This window comes from Peromyscus leucopus, chromosome 19 (assembly GCF_004664715.2).
Source record: "Peromyscus leucopus breed LL Stock chromosome 19, UCI_PerLeu_2.1, whole genome shotgun sequence".
Lineage (NCBI taxonomy): Eukaryota > Metazoa > Chordata > Mammalia > Rodentia > Cricetidae > Peromyscus > Peromyscus leucopus.
The window spans coordinates 76,747,654-76,772,508 of NC_051079.1; the positions used below are offsets into that span (position 1 = coordinate 76,747,654).

A 24,855-nucleotide genomic window follows, 5' to 3' on the forward strand; every position below is an offset into this window, starting at 1 on the left:
ACAAATACAATATAAACATGTTTCCTGGTTTTGTTACAATTCTATAAGTTCTTAAAGTTGTACTATATTGCTTTATATGCTTTATTTAATAGATATTAGTGATTTATCTGGTCATTATGTATATATCTCTAAGCTATCATTTGTTTACATCTTTTGATATTTGCATAAATATACCATACACCTCTCACTAGTAAGATGCTATTTTTCTTCAAGGTCACATGTTTGAACTTATACCTACTTCTTTGATAAATATGATTCTAGTTCATGATTTACCTCATATTGCCTATGTGTTGTGTATTTTTCTTAATTGGTACTTGATCTAGGACTCACACTGGAGTGTGCTTAAGTATAAACCACAAAAACATAGGTATGTCTTATAAGAACAGGAATATTTTCCAAGTCCTCATAAATATATGTGCCCTAAAACTTTAAATCATAAACCCTTATAGATAATGCTGAGAAGGAAGCATGGCACAAGATTTAAAAATGCGTGGACCTTCAAAAATATTTGTAAACTATGCAAAGAAAAAAGACCATGCTTAGCAGGATAGGCATAACTCACATCATTAAGTAAAAGGATGTAAAAAATACTTTATGGATGCAAGTTGGGAAAGAGTTAGCTTGTATGCATGAGAAAACAATTAAAATCAGGATTCATTATAAATCAAATAGATGATAACCATCAATAAAGAAAAACACACTATAAGATCAGTTAATTAATTTTTTAAATTGACCACAAATATCAACCAAAAGATGGCATTTTCATGAAATATTTACTAAGTATTAATTTGGTAATTGAATGAGATTTAAAGATGTAATGGCATGGAAAATGGTTAAAGTTCCACTTTTATATATAAGCAACACGAAACACATTTCAGCAGAAGGTTTATTATCACATTTGACTTTTCTATAACCACAGACAGAAGTTAAAGGATTACTCATTAAAGGTTAGTTAAAGGTTTTAGATTGTGAATGATTAAGACTTAATTTCTAAACCTGTTACTATCAGGCTTTATAAAATTGGGTATGTTTAAATATATATGATATACTTTCCAGTTTCAGCAAATAGGAGGCAAAAGTAAATATTACAAGGATGTGCCCAATCTGGGCACCATGGGCGAGGTGAGTGGTGTGGTGACTTCGGCGAGGAAAAAATGTCCTTAAACTTCTTCAGTGTTTGGAAGAAGGTGGGGAAGGTTAGGCACTAACTGACACAACAAGTTAATTCCTGAACTGGTTTCAGATTTGCTACCTATTATGATTCCTAAATGATTGAAACACCTTGATTCTTTATATACAGAACTGGTAAGTGTTAGCTGTCTCAGCCATAGCAGTGGTGGGTAGCAGTCATAGTACTGACTGAGTGCTTTATCTGTATTGCATCTAATTATTAACAGAACACAAGAGGGCTAAACTATAGGGACTACAGCAACAATGAGTGGGGGTTTTGAGTAACATTCCCTAGATACATACACTCCAGCTGCTCATGGGAATCATACCAATTGCCTATATTTCAATGCCTCTATCATGCACATGCATGGGAGGAGGGTGTCAAATAATGTTGCTATTGATATGATTAAACAAATTAATATGGGAAACACAGTCTCAGGCACACAACAGTATTCAGTGCATACAATGCTGCAACCATCCCTAGAGAGACTTAGTGGTTTGGCTGGCATCACGGGCTTATTGCTTTTCTGAGTTGGACTCATTATTTTTCACTGCTCAACAGAGTGTTATTTCCTTAAGAGACATTTTAACTTAAAAATATGATATATTTTATGCCAGTGTGACCTAGATAATACAGGTGTCCAAATATTTAGATCAACATCGAATTGTACCTTCCTGGATATATTTTAGGTAGATTTTATTATCTTTTCCCCTTATATACTAAAAAGTTTCCATGATTTTTGTTTTTAATTATTTAACCTTTATTTTTATTCTACGTGTATGTGTGTTTTGCCTGCATATATGTCTGTCAGAGAGGGTTTTTGATCCCCTGGGACTGGCATTTACAAATTGTTGTGAGCTGTCATGTGAATACTGGGAAACAAACCCAGGTCCTTTGGAAAATCAGCCAATACCCTTAACTACTGAGTGCCTTTCTAGCCCTGGTTGCTATGAGATTAATATATTTGATGTGAGAATAATGAAATGTCAATTCTAACTAATATGTTTTTTGTTAGATCAATGAGTGGAAGCAGCAGACACAAGCAATTGCTGTTTTCTTTTCCAATCAGACATTCCTACAAACAGAAATATTCCTATAATTCTCAAGCAGAAACTGGTCTAATGATCAGTTTCATTTATTTCCTTTTCATTCATTTCACTTCTAAGTGTGTGTATGCATGCTCACGTGTGTGCGCACACATGCTGAGCCCTTGGAGGACAGAGGTTTTATATCCCCTGGGGCTGGGATTACAGGTGTTTGTGGGCTGTAGGTGGAGTTTTCTCCAGTCCTGCCCAGCACCACGGACCCTGCAACCACTTATAAAATAATCACTCAGAAAGTTATATTAATTAAACTGCTGGGCCATTAGCTCAGGCCTGCCACTGACTAGCTTTTACACTTAACTCAGCCCATTTCTGTTAATATATATGTCACCACGTGTTCTGTGACTTTACCTGTTGCCTTTACATGTTGCTCCCTGGAGGGCAGGCTGGTGTCTCCTCCCAGCTTCCACCTCCCAGCCTCTTTTCTCTGTCCCGCCTATCTTATACTTCCTGCCTGGCTACTGGCCAATCAGTGTTTTATTTATCAATCAGTCATAGCAACATATATTCACAACATACAGGACATCCCACAGCGGTGGGCATTCTAACATGGGTCTGGAAACCAAAGACAGGCCCTCTGCAAAGGGACTATGCACTCTTAAATGCTGAACAGTATCTCTAGCTCCATGATCAATTTTTTTTTTAAAAAGCTGTTCATATTATAACATTTAGACAATGATAATTGCTATTCCTACTCATTGGTAAGAACTCCAAATTGCATTTTCCATGTTTTATTTTGGAGTTTAAGTTCAATGACTATACCTCTAGCTACAGAGGACATAGTAACTTGCATTACATCTAACTTTTTTGTTGACAACTGCCCACACTATTTATAAATAAGTTCAGTCAGAACAACTTAGCAAACCGCAGCTGTGTTCTTAGGAATATGTTTAAGGACAAGAAAATAAACTCCACTGCTAATTTCATAGCATTTCTAATGTACACTGAAGAAAAGTGCTTTTGGTGCAGGAACTTCTTATATATTATTTATACTTATATATACTTTGCAAGAAATAATAGTTGACAAAACAACTGAATCTTTAAGATGTCAGTGTGATGTGATTCTATAACACAGAGCATGGAATCACAGCAGACAAAGATTTTTGGATGGTGAACTATTTCATCATTCCCCAGTCTTTCTTTAGGGTACTTGACAAAGTCATGAATATAGGACATTGGGCTAATAAGCTAAGAAGAAATCTGTTTATTGTTGAACACATTGCACACTTTGTTCATTGAACATAGAGAATTAAAGGTAAAACAGCTGTAAGTGGAAGCTTCCTCCCTAGGGCTAGCTTTCATAGTGCTGGAAGTTTCTTTGTGGGCTGAAAGAGAAGAAAAGTCATCATCAGTCTTACCTATATGTGAGTCCTGTTAGCTATAATAATAGCTAACCACAGGGCAGGGTGTGTCCTCTGCTGCATTAGTGATGTGACTTTTGAGGGAATGGCTAATAGCTTTCTGATTGGACTTGAATTTCATGCTTGGTTTTATAAAGCTGGTCAAGAGCCAGAGGCCGTTCTGGTCATAGGCCATAACAGGGAACCTATTACTATTGTTTTTCTAATAATCATGTTGTTAAACTACCTTCTAAGTACTCATGTTTGTACCCATAGATTAGTGCTGCTCCCAGCCTTAATCAGAGAAGCTTTTTACTACAGAGAAAAATGGCTGATGCAAAACCTCACAACTAATTAAAGCACTAAGAATAAGTGATGGTGAAATGCTTAGACTTAAACGGGACAGTTAGTTTGCCTATCACCCACTTTGAGACTTAGGTAGCATTACAGACAAAGGGACAGGCGTGATGTAAGAACCTAGGGTGGGGTGATGTACAGCAAAAAGAAGTCTTCTGGATAGAGCAGTTATTGCACTCAAGATCTCACTGATGCTAGGGTTATCTGCTCAAGACATGTACAACCTTGGCCCCATCAACATTTCATCATAGATGGTAGCAAAGGTCTGAAAGACCTCTCTCTTCCTGAGTGACTATTGCCAAATAAGAGTCACTTGGGAAAGTGGTGCCATTGTTTTCAGTGATATAGCAACTGATAAACTGCCCTCCCTGCAGTAAATAATTTCTCACCCATGGTCAGGCAAGAAATTCTGATTAAACTCAGTGAGTCATATACAAGGAAAGGACATAAAAGTGTGAAGGGAACTTGTTTAAACAAAGGCTTTGAGAAGGGAGTGGGTAGGGGATGATGGGAAACAGGAAAAGAGGGTGCAAGCATCTAAAATTCAGGATATAAATGTATGATAACCCCAAAATTGAAATATGTTTTAAAAGTTAAATGAACTTTTGATTATATAATTTTAATAGACTGTGAGATCATTCTCTCTCTTCCAAAACACAATACAGTCATCAGCAATTGATTTTTATTTGTCTATTATGTACAGTACCTTATCTTCTATCATTAAGGGATTAACTATCAAAATAAACTATGTCCATGTCTCTCATTGAAACTGTTTTCAAGGGAACCCTTGTATGCCATTGTGAAATATATACTTCTATAGATATTGTGCAAAATAGTATGATTTTTAAATTGAAAATTAGAATTACTGTTTGAGTCATGAATCCCAACCCTGGGTTTATCCAAGGGAAGTAAAGCCATCATATTTAAAAGATATTCTTATATTCATGGAAGCACTAATCACAATAAACAGGAAAGGGAAACAGCAAAAATGTCTATGCATCAATGAATGGATAAAGTATGGTGTATGCACATAATGAAGCATTAACCAATGATAGAAAGAAGGAAAAGTCAGTTATGTGTAATAATATACCTAGAGATAGATTGTGAAACATGCCAGGATCAGAAAGAACTGTGCAGTTTTGTTCATACACAGACTTGTTCAATGTGGATCTCAGGAACTGAAAGTTGAGTGGTGGATTCCCAAGTGTTAGAGGCAGTAGTGGGAAGGAAGGGATTCATGTTATGACCAAAGGGTTCTTAGTTACAGTGTGATTAGTGTGAGAAGTTCTGGTGTGCTACTGCAAAGTAAGGAAAAAGTAGATAACTGTAATACCATATATATTTAAAAGTCTACAAGAGAGGAAAACATGCTTGAAGATATAGATATGTTTGAGCTGAATTACACATTATGCAATGTGTAGATCTATCAGAACATCACATTATCTCATTAGTATGTGAAATTGTACTTATTATATTGATTAAATTTAATTTTTAATGCAATTTCAGAGGAGTGTCTGCTATCTTTCCAGTTTCTCTACTGAGTGTATCACATTCAGCACTACATTGACTCATTTAAGACTTTGAACCCCGTGTGTTGATCTCCCACATCAAGTTCACCCATTCCGTTATCCTTCTGTCCTTTCTTTTTTCAGCCTAGTGTCAATTCTTAGAGTTTCATCAATGATAAAAGATGAGCTTCAAATTCTCATACCACCCTGGTTCCTCATATTTTCATAAGAAAATAAGACAAAAATTATTCCTTTCTACCAAGACTATAGCATGTAAAAATAGAAGAGAACACAAACATAAAATATTAATAATGAAAAGAGAGTGGATATAGATACAAGCAAGTTAAAATACTAATACATACAGTAAAGGCTATTATCACTAAGAAAAAATTTACACATAGCCACTGTGACAAGTAATTATATTCTGAAATTATCCTTAAAATATATTTCAAGAGCAAACACTTTGGATTCAAGCAAATTACCCCCAAATATGTTACTGGTAGTGGGGGACCTGAATTTGAACTTACGCTGATGATGCCAGAGGCCATTGTCTTGGCCACTTTACTCAACAAAGGATACTGAAATGCAGGGTGAAATGGTAATGTTCCAGAAACATCTATTATTAGAATATATTGAAATAGAGGTGTAGAAAGCCAGAGTGGCTATTACATTGGTTAAAAAATTTCTTTACAAAATCTTGACAGTAAGATGGATAAAAAACAATATGTAAGGTATAATGCATTTATTATTTAAATTGCTCTAGAGTTTAGAAACTGGAGTAACTTATAATATTGTTATGTAAACACAATATTCTGATTCTGAACCCTCAGTAAGAAAGTACAACAAATTCACAGAAATATTTAAACTAAGAACGGGATCAGGAAAATGCTGTGTGTTGTAAAAAAAAAATATAAAGAACCATACTTCAAAACATGTATCTACTGATAGAATTGTCACTTATCAGCTAATTAGCTTACCAAGTATTCTTACAAATATTCATTAAAATAACAAGGGAAGTTTTTTTTTTCTTTTCACATTTATGTGGCACTGGTCAGAGCCCTGGAAAATAGCTTTAGTGAATCTACACCATAACCTTGTTGCTTAATAGTTCAATATTAGTTAATGTGTTTGAAATAATTTAGTATAATAATTATTTAAAAGAAGCAACCTGCATTTATACTTATAAATACCAACCCTGAATGAGTGTGTATGTTAAGATGGGATTCCACTCTAAAAAACACATTACACTAGTAAATAAAAAGGAATTAACACTGAACATTTGGGAATACAGCATTTTAATGGAAATATCATTGATGCCTCCACAAGAAGTTCCACACACTGAGATAATTTTTTTGAACATCATGGTGCATAATACTAAATGTATTTATATCATACACATATATACATACATATGTGTATAAATGGGTTATGCATGTGTGTTTACATATATGTGTGTAAATGTATTATGTTATACAAGGGTGTTTATACATATGCTCAAATATATGATATTATTATGGTATGCACAGCAAACTGTTTTCCTCTTAACATATGGCATGCATCATTTCACAGAAAATGATAACATATGCATTACCAGTTTCAATTGCTGAAATATTTTTATATCAGTAACAAACTGATAAGTTATTGGTGCATTTTTTGTCCTGTTTACCAACAGAAATGCAATGATTATCCTCAAATACAGTTTTATCTGTTTTCCAAAATATCCCTGGGATCTTTTTATTATTTATTTTTTTGCTCATGATCTTGGTCATCTTTGCTGGGAAATCCACATTTCACATGTTACACTGAGGGCTTTTGAGCATCTGTCACTGAAGGTGAGTCACCAGATCTGGTTCATTTCAGATAAACTCCTTACCTTGGAATCATGGAAGTTGCATGAGGAAACAGAAAGCCAGTGATGGCCAGTAGACATAGATGTTTCCATGGAAACCTAGCTAGGAAAAGAGCACCTAGTTGTTTCCTTCAGCTTGTATTGGATTTTTTTGTTATCTAATTCTCCATGAAAGTGTACAAGGAAGGCCCTTTCATCAGCATATTGGAGCTCAGTGCACTCTGTTAACTGGCTACCGTCACTGTTGAAATGCACTGGTGCCCCACATTTATTACAGAGATGACAGAGATGCACATTCACACCCTGCTTCAGGTTATTCACTTTGGAAATATTCTTAACATCCCATCTTCTTGTAATACCTCTGTTCATTCCTATATGCTGAACATTAATTATCTCCACCCAATTGTACATTCCACCTTTTCCTCCAGGGTCTAATCTAGTGACTCTCCTACCCCATCCACACTTTCTCCACAACCTGCCAGATCTATAAGCTAAGAATTGTTTTTAACTGTTTCTTATGGCTTTCTAATTTTCACTGTGTGATTTCTCAATGCAAAACCATGATGTCATTTTCAGACAGCCTATAACATTTTGGTAATCAGAAATATCTATGCTGCTATCTATGAAATGGATATTTTTATGGGGGCTGTATATGTGCCTCAGGGGTAGAATGTTTGCTTAGCTTACCTAAGGCTCTGGGTTGAGAAAGGCGTGGACCTTATGTTCAAAAAATTCAAATATCTGAATGATTCTTAACTATTTCTACTCACTTCCCATTTCCAAAATCATTTATTTAAAGGACAGAGGAATTTGATAATTGTTTACCATAACACACAGAATTCTTTTCATCTCTACCTGCTGAAATTCACTCAAAAACACTACAAATAAGTTCATAACAATACACATCTATACACACACACACACACACACACACACACACACACACACACGATTTTAAACTAAGTGTGGTTGTGCATGCTTTTAATACCAGTAATTGAGAGGCAGATGTGAAAGGATTGCTGTAAGTTTTAAGCCAGCCTGGTCTATGTAGTAAGTTCCAGCCTACCCAAGACTATTTAGATCTTGCCTCACAAAAACAAAACAACACACACACACACACACACACACACACACGTTTGATTTTTATTTTGTATTTATTTTTAACCAATACAGAAAATATACTATTAATGAGGTATCACAAGATATTTAGATACATGTGTATGTTGTATCATATTATAATCAGCCTATGTATATCTATCTATCTTCTGAACCTATATTACTGCTCTGTGATAAGGCTTTCTCAGTCTTTCCCCTTGGTTTCCTCAAATGTGCAGTGCACAGCTGTGTCTACAGTCACTGTGCTATATACAACACACCAGACAGAAATCATTTCTTCTATGTAACTGTAGTAACTAAGTAACTATGTAACTTACCACCCACAGATCGAGGATTTCAATATTATTTGGAGGCAGTCTTTATCATTTTCCTGAGATAGTTTAACGAGTTATAAATGGATAGTTTAAAATGATCTGTTGTCTCATAGTTCTGAAGTGAGTGTTAGCAACTGCTGTTTTTTTTCCTAGCTCCTAGCTTCTTTTGGCCTTGGTTGGCATTCCTTGGTAGAGCTGCATCTTCTCTATCTCTGCCACTACCGCCAGGTAATATCTTTTCTCCCGTGTCTCCACATGTACATCTCTCTTTCTTTTCTCTTAAAGATGCCACACATTCTTCTATGCTGACACTGGTCCAAAATAACTTCATTTTGATTATTTCTGCAAACCCTTATCTCTAAAGTTATATTCATATTTGAACACACATTTTGAGAATACCATCTACTCCTATGCAAATTCTGTTGTTTTTCTTTGCTTTGAGAATATTCTGAACATCTTTGAGGTTTCTTGTACTACTTAATACTGTCAAACGTTTTCTAGAAATTTTAAACAACTGTCTTACATATCCTTCTGAGGTTTTTCAGGTATGCTGTTACTTTACAAAGCAAATTCAAGACCTCATCAACACCTCAGCTGAATCAGTTTTTATTATTCAAACCATTTTTCTGCTTCAAAGATTTCAGCAAGCCTGGCTCTCATTTACCAATGGCTTGATTTCTTAAAAGAGTACAGTTCTGTAAAACAGTAGCATATGTTAAAACTTCACATTGAAACTCAAAGGTAATATTCGCTATATAAACTCTGAAAAATAAAGTGAAAGTATATTTTCTTAATGCTCCAAGATTATAAATGGGAATGGCAATCCTTATCTACCCTCTCTATCAGAACCATGTTTATGTTAATTGTTTACAAAACATAAAAGATAGCTTTCAAATTCTTATGCATGGTGTAAATCATTCTATAATTACTTTAGGGGAGATTTACCTGTCTATTTTAGAGATGGGTCATGAAGGTAACCTGTCTGAATTATGGAATGACAGCCATGTAGCTGGAATGGTAGCATGTTGGCTGGCATGGGTCACTAGCATGGATAACATCTACCAAGTAAAACAAAATAGCAAGAGGTTAAAACGGAAAGAGAAAACTCCTGGATTTGGGAAGAGAAGGCAAACATTTTCATGATGTATATTAGGTCTTACTCTCAAGCTGTCATAAGCTTCTAGAATATTCTGCTATGATGTTTAGTGAGAGATTGAAACAGGATGCATTGAGATTTTGCATACTATGCTTAATAGACTCATTTCTTCTTCCAAGGTTCCAGTCTGAAATGCTCCTTAGAAGAATGATATATTAGCCACATTCATTCTGGATGGAACCAGTCCATCCCTGTCCTGACTGTGGTTGCTCTTCAGAGATTACTTCTGAAGGAGTCTCCCCATCATGGACACCATGAGATTCACTATAGCCCAAAATCTACAAACTAAAAAAAATAATAATCTTTCTTTGTCATATCAGTTTTCTCTCCAATGTGATTATCTTGCCAAGCTGACCAAATCATAGCCAGAAATCATTTAAATAATTTAAATTTTTATGCAATGGTAATATTAAATGAGTATGAGATACAATTTAAATAAAAGTATGAGATAATTTAAATTTGTATAAATCATGGTGTGACTTAATATTTTTCCTCAGTGTAAGTCTGTGAAGAACATTAAAAATTCCAAGTCTCATCACATTGTCATGGCTGCACACAGGATACTTTCGCTGTAGAATTAACTCTCTCAACTTCCCACACAGTTCAGATCACATTAGGCCGCTCTGTTCTTTTAATAAGTTCTTACGTACCTCTTACTGGGAGAGCTAAGAAGTCAATGGTTTTAAACTGTCAATAGTAGTCTGAAACAGTGGAGTCAGTAAGCAATAGAGGTTGTTCTTACTTAGTTCAAGGTGCCCTTTGGATTGAAGAATTGATAAACAGAAATGTCTCTCAAGACGCCTCAAGGAATGAATGGTTCATGAAAGTGCAGGAGCCAAATCACTGGAGTCAGAGGAATCATGCTGCCAAAAACCATGTCACTCTGGAGGCAGCATGGGAATTTGATCTTTAAAGCCATGTCCTAATTTGTCTTAAAAACAGTAAAACTTATTTCCTTCTCTATCTTGGGTATATACCAGTTGATATTTCGGATTAAAAATGGTGAACTCATAACATCCTGTATTTGACCATTTAATATCACCAAAATATATTAGTGGTTTTACTATCTTACTTTCATTACATTTGGTTCTATTATCATAAACATAACATGGCCTATTACCTATAATGAGCATTAAGTTACAGAATCTTTGAAGGAGGGACCCTTTCCTAATTATGAAGTAGATCAATACTTGTAGCTGTAGACATGCAGCACTCTAGATGGCTGGGGACCTGAAACCAGCTTTACATGGTTCCTAGCAAGCACTTTATCCACTGAGTGCCATCTCTCTAGACCCCAATTTTTCTTTGTTTTTCCATTGTTCTAACCTTATGACTCTAACAGATATGAGAATGCTAATTTCTTTGACATCCTGGTTTCAACTATTAGAGCAGAGAGTAGTTTCATTCTTAATTTAATATGAATGATAACTATGTATGTCTATGGGGTATGGTGTGCTGCTTGGTTTATTCATTTATTGTGTAATGGAGAAACAACATCATCTCCCATGGAACACATTCTTGCCAACATGTGCAATTTCCATGTTGTCTACAGCACTTGTCCTTTCTCTTCTTTTTTATAGGAAACACTTGGACAGGTTTTGTGTGATACATGGTTTTGATTTGTATTTCCTTGGTGATTAATCATGTATAGAGTTTTTTCATACACCTATTGGCATTTGCATGTCTTCTTTGGAAAAATGTTCTTTGTTATTTAAAAATTGGATTATTTGGCATTGGGGAAGTTGAAGAAACATATTTCTCAAATATTCTGGAGGTTGTCTTCTTATATCCATGATTTATTAACCAATAGATTTAACCACCTATAAGATACTCAGGAAAAACTGCATCAGTTGAATTTGAGCAGATTTTCCCACTGGCATTACTTAAACAGTGCAGTAGAATAGTTGCTTACATGACACTTTCATAGTATTAGATTGTACAAGTAGTCTAGAAATATTTCAAGTATATGAGAGAATATATGTAGGTTGTTTGTAAGTGCTATGTCATTTTTATGACCTTGACATGCTGGGGATTTTGGTGTCTGTGGGGTCCTGGAACCAGTAGACCATAGATATTTCATGACTGCATGTTAAAATAATGAAGATGTAAGATCAGTAATGCAAGTGACAGCTCATGCTGGAGAGGGTGTGGAACAAGAGTTACACTCCTCTATAGATAGTGGGAGTGCAAACTTTTACAACCATTATGGAAATCAGTATGGAAGTTCCTTCAGAAAACTGGGAATCAGTCTACCTCAAGACACAGATATATCACTTTTTGGTATATAATGCCTCCCCCCCAAAAAAAAAGCCTCATCCTATCACAAAAAGACTTGCTCAGCTATGTTCATAGCAGCATTGTTCACAATAGCCAGAAACTAGAAACAACCTAGATGTCCTTCAATCAAAGAATAGATAAAGAAAATGTGGTATATTTAGACAATGGAGTATTACTCAGATGTTAGAAAAATCATGTAATTTGCAGGCAAAGGGAATTAGAAAAAAAGAGCCTGAGTTAGGTAACCCAAACCCATAAGGACAAACATGGTATGTTATCACTTAAAAAGGGATATTAGCTGTTAAGTAATGGATAATCACAGAATAATCCATAGACCCAAAGAGGCTAAGTAACAAGGAGGGCTCTAGGGGGCACACATGGATCTCCCTGGGAAAAGGTAATAGAATAGATTTTGTGGGTGGACTTGGGGCAGGTGAGTATAGGAATAGGAGGGATCATGTTGGGAAGGGAGGGGTGGGGGAAGAGAGGGATTGAGAGAGAGAGTACAAGGAGAGATGACTGAAATGGACAGGGGGAGCATTTAGGGGACCATGTGGAAACAGCACCATGAAAACTTCCTGGAACCTATCAGGTTGACTCAAGTTAGGACTCCTAGTAATGGAGGATAGGGGACTTTAACTGGCCATATTCTGAAACCAGGCAAGGCTCCCAGTGGCAGAACTGGGACCACAATCCAGCAACAAAATGTTAGACCCACATCTATCCTGCCTGCAAGGAGTGCTGGTGTGATGATGGCTCAGAGTTTGTGGAAGTGGCCAACCAATGACTGCTCTAACTTGAGGCCCAAGCATTGAGAGGGAGGAAGTCATCCTTGACACTGCCTGGATGGCAAGGAACCAGAGGCTGAATGTCTCAGAGACCTAGGGGAGAACCAAACAACTGACTAAAACCAAACCAACAAAAAAACCAATGAAATAATTTGTAGCTGAAGTTTTCCTGGTCCTACCCACTTCTCACAGTCCTGCAGTCTCCAAATGAACACACAGAGGCTTGATATTAATTAAAACTGCTCAGCCATTAGCTCAGGCTAACTACTGACTTAACTTACACTTAAACTCAGTCCATTTCTGTTAATCTATATGTTGCCACATGTTCTGTGGCTTTACCTGTGTGCCATTACATGCTGCTCCCTGGACAGCAGGCTGGCATCTACTTACTCAGCCTTCTACTTCCCAGAATTCTCTTGTCTGTTTATTTCACCTATACTTCCTGCCTGCTTATTGGCCAATCAGCATTTTATTTATCAGCCAATCAAAGCAACACATTCACAGTATACAGAATATCCCACAGCAATAATTACTAATGATATTCTGCTATACTCATAGATTAGTGCCTAGTCCAATCACCACCAGAGAGGCTTTGTGGTGATATTCTATTTGTGCTGAAATGTGGTGATATTTCATTTGTATGTTAATAAATAAAGTTTGCTGGGAGATCAGAGGACATGGCCAGCCATAAACAAAAGTCAGGCAGTGGTAGCACACTCCCTTAATCCGATCACATGGCAAGCAGGGTCTCTGTGTGTTCAAGGCACACTAGGGAACAGCCAAGCATGGTGACACATGTAGTGATATTGTGTTCCCCAAAATATTGGGCACTCTAATAAACTTATCTTGGGTCAGAGATAGAACAGCCACAATATTAAACATAGAGGTTAGGCAGTGGTAGCACACACCTTTAATCCTAGCATTCCAGAAGCAGAGATCTGCCTGGATCTCTGTGTGTTCAAGGATACAGCCAAGCATGGTGACTCATGCCTTTAATCCCAGAAAGTGAGCCTTTAATCCCAGGGAGTGATAGCAGAAAGCAGAAAGGTATATAAGGTGTGAAGGCCAGAAACTAGAAGCTTTTAGCTGATTAAGCTTCAGGCTTTCAAGCAGCAGTTCAGCTGAGAGCCATTGGGTTGAGGACACAGAAGCTTCCAGTCTGAGGAAACAGGATCAGCTGAGGAACTGGTGAGGTAAGGAAGCTGTGACTTGTTCTGCTTCTCTGATCTTCCAGTATTCACCCCAATACCTGCCTCAGGTTTGATTTTATTAATAAGTACCTTTTAAGATTCCTGCTACAGACACATGCCTTTAATCCCAGTACCAACCATAGAGACCTGGAGGTCTGTACAGACAGGTAATGACAAGGAAGTGAGGTAGCTGGGCTAAGCACCAATGAGAAGGCAGAACAGCAAGGCAATAAAGGTGAAGGTTAGATAGGAAGAAGCTCTCTCTTGGGAATTTACTGTGGCATGGTGAACTAAGGTTAGCTGGTGGCTCTCACTATTTCTCTGATCTCTATGGCTTTCACCCCTGTAACTGGCTCTCTGTTTCTTATTTAATAAGACTGTTTAGAAATTCATCTACAAGACTTTCTCCAGCAACTGATGGAAGCAGATGTAGAACCCAACAGACAACCATTAGGTGGAGCTCAGGAAACCCAGCCAAAGAAGGGGACGAGAATTATAAGATTCAGAGGGATTGAGAACACCAGGAGAACACAGCCCACAGAATCAACTAAGCAGGGCTCATCTTAGCTCACTGAGACAGAAGCAACAAGCACAAACTTGCGTGGGTCTATGCCAGATCCTCTGCATGCATGCTTTTGTTGTTTAGCTTTGTATTATTGTGGGGGTCCTAATAGTGGCAGTGGGGGTGTCTCTGACACTTTTGCCTGCTCTTGGGACTCTTTTCCTTCTATTGGGTTGCCTTGTTCAGCCTTGATACGAGGGTTTGTGTTTAGTCTTATTGCATCTTGTTACACTCTGTTTGGAGGAGCTGTGGCTCTGGGGGAGATGGAAGTTGAGGGGACTGGGAGGAGTGAAGAGAAGTGAGCTGGGGTTGGGATGTACTGTATGAGAGGAGAATAAATAAGAAGAAAAATTATAAAGAGTAATGCGCAGAGAAGCAATTTCTATTTTTTAGTATTGTGGTTTTCTATCTGAGAAAATAGCATGTTTTAGTTCTTAGGAACCTTTTAGTTTCTGTTATATAGTACCTGTTATATAGTTTGAAATTCCTGAATATTTTAAGTTTTTGTTGCTATAGTACATTACTATCACATTTCTTATTTTATAAATGTAAAATTAAAAGGTATTTGTTAAATTTATATATTGAAATTTGAAATTTATATTATAAGATATGTATTTCAATTCCTAGTATTTTTATAGTAATTGATTTTTAATTATCTCTTCAATGTTCATTCCAATCTAAAGCATAGATGAATATTTGGCACACACTAGATATTTTATAAAAACAGATGAGTGCACACTAGAAGTTTAATAATTATGAGTGGCACACACTAGACATTCAATAAAAAACAATGATGGGCAGGATTCCAAAAGTGAATTAAAGAAAAATAGAGAGAAATTACAAGTTTGAAACCTTGTGTGACCTGAGTGATTAAATCTATCGTGAACTTCAAGCCTCCAGGCTGCTTTTTGCTGACTGTGCTACTCAGTAACACATCTCCAAATTGGGAGGCTGAGCCTTCTGTCTGGAGTCACCTGGCACCTGAAAATGTACAGCAGTGTGATGACCAGCCAACTGTCCTACTCCCAAGGTGGTAAGGGTTTGGCTTGTTGCTGCATGTAGTAATCTGTGCTGCTTGTCTAGAAAGTCCTGGGAACCTCTGGCAATCGGGTAGACAATGTAAAACAAATTCTAGCATGCTGAGAGATCCATCTAAAAACATACCATCATGGGACTTGGGGAAGATAAATATAACATGAATATGCTACTGCTTTTCTGCAGGGACAGAGTTCTTAGTTTCTGGCCTGGTGATGTTTTGCTATGCACTATGAACCATGAGTGATTAATAGATGAAAATGACAGTACTGTATACTTACATGCTTAAAGATCTTGTACCTACTTTGTTAAATTTACTTTTGAATATTTTATTATATAGAAGCTGTTACTGATTTTGTTGTTTCAAAAAGCATTAAAGTTTTTAAATTGTATTTATTAATAAGGAATCAACATGTTGAGATAGGTATTTTAATTATGTGTATACATATACACATATTCATAAACATTTTTTCATAGTGAAACATAATACCCTATCTTGTTTGTGAAATGTACAGTATATATTCATTATGTATAGTCACTTTATTGTACAATAACATGTTATAATTTCTTATTCCTCTTTAAGTATAGCTTTATATCTATCAATAAAGCTGTATCTATACTTCTGACCCCAATATAATTATTCTTTCCAGACTCTGGTAACCACTATTCTACTTTCAACTTCTATGAGGTCAACTATTTTAGGTTACACATGTGATTAGATTATCCAGTTCTTGATTTTCTGCCTTCTTTATTCCATTTAATGAGCTCTATCCATGTTACTGCATATCAGTATTTTATTTTTCTAAGCTGCATAGCATTCTGTGATGAGCATGTACATGTTTTCTTTATTCATGCTAATTGTTAGTTGAATTTTAAACCTAGAAAGTATAATTTAAAATTTTAAAATTCAACTAGCGACTACCTAGAATCACCTGGGAAGAGAGTCTTAAGAATGAATTACTAAATTAGGTTGCTAAGAAGGCATATCTATGGATGATTGCCTTTATTGTTGAGGTAAGAAGATCCACCTTGAATGTGAGTGGCACTATCTCATGGCTAAACCTAGAAAATATAATTTAAAAATTTAAAATTCAACTAGCCACCTCCTAGAATCACCTGGGAGAGAGAACCTTCTATAAGGTTCTCTTTCATCACATCTTCTCTAGTAGTGCTCTTTCCTCTTCTTGATAACAGCCTTCTTACTGGGGTGAGAGGATAATTTATCATGATTTTGTTTTCATTTCCCTTGCTATTCATCATGCTGAGAATATATATATCACTTGTATGTCTTGTTAGGAGAAATGTCTATTGAATACATTATAATCTGGAGCCCATCTCCCATTGAGTTTTCAGAGTTACTTGTGAATTTTAAATCCAAGCTTCTTGTTGCATATATATGCCTTCTATAGGTAATCTTTCACTCTATTGTGTTTTACTTTTGTGCAATCTATTTTGTATATTTTGGCTTTTGTTGCTGGAGGGCTTCTCTCCAAGTTCCCCAAGCCCCGCAGTCCCACAATCCACTTATAAAATAATCACTCAGACGCTTATATCACTTATAAACTGTATGGCCATGGCAGGCTTCTTGCTAACTGTTCTTTTATCTTAAATTAACCCATTTTTATAAATCTATAGCTTGCCACGTGGCTGGTGGCTTACCGGCGTCTCTACATGCTCTTCTCCTGGCGGTGGCTGCAGTGTCTCTCCTCCTTCTTCCTGTTTCCCCAATTCTCCTCTCTCTGTCCCGCCTATACTTCCTGCCTGGTCATTGGCCATCAGTGTTTTATTTACATAGAGTGATATCCACAGCAGGCTTTCTCATCCACATGCTGGGATGCAATTCTCCCACATTTTCCCTTCAATTCATAGTCCATGTATTTCATTAAAACCACCAATTATTTTTTTTTTTTGTTTTTTTTTTGTTTTTTGTTTTTCAAGACAGGGTTTCTCTGTGTAGCTTTGCGCCTTTCCTGGAGCTCACTTGGTAGCCCAGGCTGGCCTCGAACTCACAAAGATCCGCCTGGCTCTGCCTCCCGAGTGCTGGGATTAAAGGCGTGCGCCACCAACGCCCAAACCACCAATTATTTGTAGTTACTTTTTGTAACTCATGAAAGATGATGGTTGCAACAGGTAATTGTGGTTTTTATAATCACCACAGAAATGTATCCTATGGAGTGAGAGAGCCTAAGCTGAAGATTCTGCTTCAGGGATTTGTTATTCCTCAAAAGCAGCAGCCTAGGGAAGTGTTTCCCCTGAGTCAGTCACAGAAGCTGATGTAACTGTGGTTAAGCTGGGCCATGCTCCACCCTCAACTAGCAACAAAACTAGTACAGATTGAGAAGCACCATGGTTCCAGAGAGCCACTGAGGCAAGCAATGTGTAGCAGGACTGGAGTCTTTGCCTGGACATCTAGACAGGCCTCTATGTGAATGCATGAGGGTGAATCCTAGGTTGCAATTGAGCATGAGTTGCTATAAATAAGAGACATCTACAGAAAATCTCTAGAAATGGAGTGGAGCTGGCCCAAGAGAGAAGCTATGTTTATTATAGTAGCATAGAGGGGCAGAACTGGAAGGCTAAAGCCACCCAAGTTCTTTAGAGCCCAGAGGGTTCCATTATGAGTGCCAGATGCTGGATATGGAGTCATGGGATTTAGTGTTTCTTTTCCTAGGTTCTGGTCTTTTTTTTTTTTTTTTTAAATCAAAAACCATTTCTGAGTTTATTAAGATGCTCCTAAGATTCTTTTTTGTTCTACTATTCTTCCCATTTAGAATAAGAATTTTCATATTGTGCTGTTGTGTATTGGAAATACATAGCTTGTTTCTAATTTCGTAGGTTTTCACAGTTTAGAGATTGGTTGAGTCTCTAATGAGATGTAAACTGGACTTGTAAACAGTGTGGAAACTGCTGAGGATTGTGAGGACTCCTGAAGTTAAATGAATGATTCTGCATTATGGCATAGCCATGAACCTATGCAGATTCACATAGGGGTAGGATCTTATGGGTTTTTAATTGATGTGTTTACATATCGAGTTTCCAAATGGTGGAGTTGTGATGATTAATCTTGAATGTAAACTTGACGGGATGTAGAATCGCCAGGGAGACATATCTGTGAGATTAGATAAATTGAGATGAGAAGATATTTTAAAGGAGCTGGTGTCCAAGACTGAATGCAAAAGGAAGCTGAGTTGCAGCACTCCCTGGTCTCCACTTCTTGACTTATAGGTGCAACATGATCAGCAGTATTGGGCTTCTGCCGTCATGACTTCACCCATGAAGGACTGTGCCCTTAAACTGTAAGCAATACACCCTTCCTTTCTTCTTTCCTTCAGTTGATTTTATCAGCGTAATTTTTTTCCAATGAGGCAAATAAGTATTATGTAGGTTTAGTTTCACCTTTGTGCATATGGACATTAAATTTCCCTAGAACTCTATTTTGAAAAGGCTGAACATTTTCTAAAGCATGTTCTTTTATTTTTGAGCTATGATTTCACTATGTAGTCCTGGTTGGCTTGAAACTCTGTGTAGACCTAGCTAGATTTAGACTCACAGAGATCTGCCTACCTCTGCCTCCCTACAGCTGGGATTAACGTTTTGTGCTGCTATGCCTGGCCCTTAACTTGTTTTGAAATGCTCAGTTACAGATATGTTGGTTTATTTATGTTTCTATGCTTGTGTCAATGCAGTGTTGCTTCCGCTATTGCAGTTTTAGAATATATTACAAAATCTAGTAACAATGAATGTCTGTTCTATTTGTTCTAAATTTCTCTAGAAAATTTTGGTTATCTTTGAACTAAAATGCATCCTGGGATTGTTTTGTACAGTTATTAGAATGACTTTGACACAATAGAGGATTTATTCATAATATAGATTGCTTAGAATAACATAAACAATTTAACAATATTGATTCCTCTACTCTATGAACACAGGGTATCAATCTGTGTGTGTGTTTATTTTCTTTCATTGGTATTTTACAATTTTCACCATAGAAAAATTTTACATTTTTGAGAAAATTAAACTTATAATTAGGTATATAAGGCTTATAAGGTGATATTGGTTTATTTATTACAAAGATCAATTTGCATGAAACAATATTGCTAATTTTGTGTATGTTGATTATTTAACTCTGCAGAATTGTTAAATCCACTTACTTCTAATATACTAATACTTCTAATATTACTTCTAATATTAGTTTTGAATATATATGTACATATATGAAAATATCATCTTCAAAGAATACGAATTCTTTTTATTTTCCAATCTTGGCATCTTCATTTCTTTCACTGCTCTGAAATCTCTGGCTAGGCTTTCCAGTATTATGCTGAATGAAGTTAGAAAGTGACATTCTTATCCTGCTCCCTGCCTTATTTAAAAACTCTGCTTTCACAGTTCCATTTGATCCCAAGTTGGTTCATTATAAATTGTTTGTATTATATGTATATAGATATTTCTATTTCTAAAATTTCCAGAGTGTTTTCAAGTATGATAAGATATGAATTCTCTCAAAACATATTTCTGAATTTATTAAGATGATAATGATCATGGGCTTTGTCTTTCATGTAGTATGTCATATATCGATTTGTATGTTCAATTCCTTTCTAGAATGAATTTCAATTTATCATGTTTAACATGCCTGTAAAAAAATGAAACCATTACAAAAAATTCAAATTCCAGGCTCAGATTGCTACTGGTCCTGTATAATATAGACATGATAAACATCAGTCTTTTTCAGAATGGATTGTGTTTACAAAGATTGAATAGAGCTTTGTCTTATGCGTATAGAAGAAATCATAGAGATTTCACTGGCAGCATTTCAAAGAAATCGTCATTTCTTATACTTAATAATGGGAAGATCCAAAGTAAAAACTATGAAGATTTTCTGATTATCCTAAAGTTATTAAAACTGTTTAGTTTAAATAACACATGTGATGTTCTCACTGTGATTTGATGAGTCCATCACATGGCAGTTTTGACTCAGAATGGTGTTGGTATGAATGTGATCCATATATTTTGAAGCTATCAGGGCTAAAATATTTTTGCAGTGTTAGGTATGGATTCCATCTTACAGAACAGGCCTTAAATTTTGGAAAAATTCTAATGCAATATGTTGTAGCATTTGAATTTGTCTGGTTTTTTTTTTCCTTATGATTGCATTTGGTACACACTTTGCTAGGATAAAGACCATGAGACATGATTTGGGTTTCCACATTATAACAAAGGACTTATCACCATGATCCTTACCAGATTACTCAGCTAAGATAGAATGTCACTATTTTTCATTATCAAATTATTCCTCCTCACCCACTTCTCTTTGGAATGAAGTCACAGTACATATCTCACACTTGGAAAGTAAGGAATTATGTATCACTTTCTAATTAAAGATTATTCTGCATGGATATTTGTTTATCTCTGCTCAGCAATTCATTTAAACATTACATCAACATACCCTCATAATATTTACAAGGAGTTATAATCCCATTCTATCTCTCTTTGCTGCTCAAGTGCTGTGGATTTGCCCAACTTGTGCTCCTTCAATAGTTTGTTTGGATTGATAGATCAATTAATTCTGTTCTGTATTTTTTCAGCTCTATAAGTTGCTCTGACTTCCTCTTGACTAGTTCCTGCATTTAGTCCTAGAATCAGCCAGTTCTCTGAAAACCCTAGTTAACTATTTTTAGAAACTAAGTTCTAGATTCTGAGTATACTTGGCTATTTAATTTTAAATCCTAATCTCTTATGGCCTTCCTGGAAATTGTTTAAATGTACTTGTGAATTCATTGAGCAAACTGTGCTCAGTGCTGAGCCTTATGCTCAGGCTAGGGGACCTGGATGCTACATGCATGATGTCACAGTTTCTCTCTGGACATCTTGCTACCCTGATTCCTAGAATTAAATTGCAATCCTCATTTCAAAGTCAAGACTCCAAGAATTACAGATGCACACACAGGGTTGACTCTTTGTTATGAGTGTGAATATTTTTGAGTCAATGTACCAGTACTGAGACATAAGAACTTGGATTATTTTAGTCAGGCGTGAGGATGAAGCACCCACAGAACACATGTGTAGTATCTACTTAATACAAACTCATTAAAATATCTTTAAATATCAGAGTACAAAGCAATATCTACTTTCCCTCTGTCCCTGGTATATATCCTTTATCAGGCAAGGGAGGTGACCATGGTGATGAGAAAAATAACATAGAGCAGCAAGGGACTTTGAGATGGAATTGGGTATATGAACACACTATGTATTGTGTGATAGATTTTTTTTCTGAAGAGCTGATATATATATATATATGCCAACTTATCCTAAGAAGAGAGCCATTGACAGCCCAAAGCAATAATTCCAGCAATGTCAAATTTGGTGGACAAGTGACTTTGTCTATTGGGCTTACTAACAAGAGTGTGGATGAGGGGTCACAAGAACCAGGGATTACACAAAAGCAGCTGAAACATCAGAAAGCCCACCCTAGCATGGCTTATTACTTCTGAAAATGCAACCCTGGAGCTTTCTCAGCAGCCTACAAGCAGATCCACAGTCTGGATGTCTATGGCTGGTGAGAGTCTTCATTCCCAACAACTGTTTACTCCCATTTACATTGTTGGGTAAGGGCCCTCAATAATCTTTTAAGTTTCATTTTTTTCCTCTTCACATGTGACTTTTGGTGACCTTTAGTTTATCTCCCGAGTCTCATTAGCCTCCCTTTTCCTCTTGCAGAAAATATTGCAGTTCTTAGGGAATGCTGAAATTTGGAGAAATATGCCATTCAACACTATATACATACATATATTCGCATCTATACGCCAAGGGATATGCATCCTTACAAACATTTTAGAACATCAAAATTTGAAAAGGAACAATACCTTCTCAAAATTTGTACCCTACTTTAAAATCTAGCTGGTAGGAAACTGGACAGTGGATTATAGCTATTTAAATCATAAAAGCCATTTGATGCTATTATAGCACTGATAATTATCAGAGTCAAAAGGATAGTATATTGAATTCATTAAGTAGTTAAATAAATTTTGGGTTAATTTTTCTCCAAAAATTCCAAATAAGGTTTTTACCTAAATAAATATAATTAAATACCATTCTTTTTGAAATTTAACTCTAGAGTTCTTTATACATGTCCAATACTGCTTATTGCAATGTTGAAAATACTAAACAGTGAAAATAAAATTAGAAAAGTTATTTTTGTGTTTTTGTAGAAAAATTATTTCTTGGTTGTAATTAGTTTTAATATATGATATAAATATTATATATTTAGGAACTCAGAGAAAATTATATGCTTAGAGAGTTTTAAGGAGTTGGCCAAGAAGGCAGAAAGATGAAAGGTTTTAGACAATATCATATTTTAGCAGTGAGGTTGAAACAGGACCAATAACATATAAATTTTCATTTTACCAATTCAGGCAACTTTGCAACTTCAAAAAGTCTATTTTAAATGAGATGAGGCCAGATGGCAACCGAAGAGAAATATTCCAGTAGGGCTGATGGGTAAAGGTGTTAAAGGAATGAACTATTTGATAAATTCCAGTTCAGCTCAGCAAAGCTCATATAAAATTAGATAAGTTGTAGCAATTCCAGTTAGACAAAGTGACATTATTAGTTTTTATAATATAACCTTATTTTAATTAAACAAACTTTTAGCCATATCTCCCCTTAGAAGTAATATCAAAGCTTTCCTAAAAACTTCACTACTATTTTAAATTCATATTTTCAAAGCTTTGGACATTTTTTCCTGCATCTTTTCTAAAATCATCCATTATAAAGCAAATGCAGCATTTCATTGATTGAATCTTTAAAAGGCAATAAGCCAAGTAATGTGTTACATTGCATAGGGATTGCTCCATGAAAAATACTGCAGGTTCAGACGACAAACTGCTTGTGTCTCCATAATGTCAGAGTGTTTTATGAACTGGCATGCTAAAATTCAATCTAAAATATATTGACTTATAGTACTGAGACTCCATGAAAGCAACACATTGCTCAATGTTCAGTTCTAAAATGTCTGGGGAGCTAGGCCACTCTTGGGTGAGCTTTCTCATGGCAGCATTACTATTACACTAGCAAACGCTTCACAGCTGTACTTTGCCAAACCCTGAATACAAGTCGTATGCTGATTCTGAAACCCCCCGAGGTATTGTTTACTAAATTCTTAAAGCTTGAACAAAAACCCTAAGAGACCTCAGACAACCTGGGAACAAGTTCCAGACAAAGACAAGATAGCAGAAATCCAAAACATCTGTTTCTACAGTATACCAGTACGTTTAACTTTTTAAAGCCTTCTACCACACATTCTCATTACAATATGCCATCCTATTCAGACTTCTGTGTGGATTCATCTGTCTGAGTCATTGTCTCTGAAACAACTCAATTTCCTCAAGCTGTAGATGGGCCTGAAATTGCTTACCTGACTCACAAGCAAATGTCTTTGACGTTTCGTCATGAAAGATAATTGCCACTGCATGCTTCTTTGTCTCTCGAGGCAGTCTGGTTATATTTTTGATGTTGTGCAGTTCAGTTACCTTGAAAGAGAAAAATATTTTTTTTTTCTTTTTACTTTTGAAATTCTGGGGATAGGCCCCCAGAGCCTTGTATATACTAAGCAAACATTCTGTCACTGAACTACCTCTCCAATGAGATAAGATTTTTATTTTAATGTATAGTGTATGTAATACATTGCAGGGCTTTAAACAAAATGGCCAGTTATCACTACCTTATGTCCTTAAGCACTTTCTGATAGTTCATATTACTAAGTTTGAATGAATTGACTCTATCCACTACCAGCAAAGAACAAAACATAACGTCTTCCATTAGGCCTTCAGTTTTGGTCATCATTCATATTGGTTGCTATATTTGAAAATAGTCTAATGATTATGCAGAATAGCTTCATGGAGGCTGTGCTGTTATGAAACTTGCATCCACAGAAAGCAATAACAATTTGATACAAAGAGAGTTCCATTAAATATGTGTTGAATATTGATGAGATTTAGCAACAAGTCTCTCTAATACCTTCCAATCATACAGGTTCCAGATAAGACTAAGCCACACAGCATGTGACACCTGCCTAAACGATAACTCAGAAT

The 24,855-nt window shown here is 36.0% G+C and overlaps 1 protein-coding gene across 3 annotated transcripts in view; it reads right to left on the bottom strand.

Moving 5' to 3' along the window:
• The window catches only part of Dok6 (docking protein 6), a 411,539-nt gene that overhangs the window by 205,757 nt on the left and 180,927 nt on the right, over nucleotides 1-24,855 (bottom strand). For all 3 annotated transcript variants that reach the window (XM_028886850.2, XM_037197242.1, XM_028886851.2), the window contains one exon: nucleotides 24,180-24,294. In XM_028886850.2, coding sequence (XP_028742683.1) covers nucleotides 24,180-24,294 — 115 coding nt within the window. The remainder of the gene's footprint in view (nucleotides 1-24,179; nucleotides 24,295-24,855) is intronic.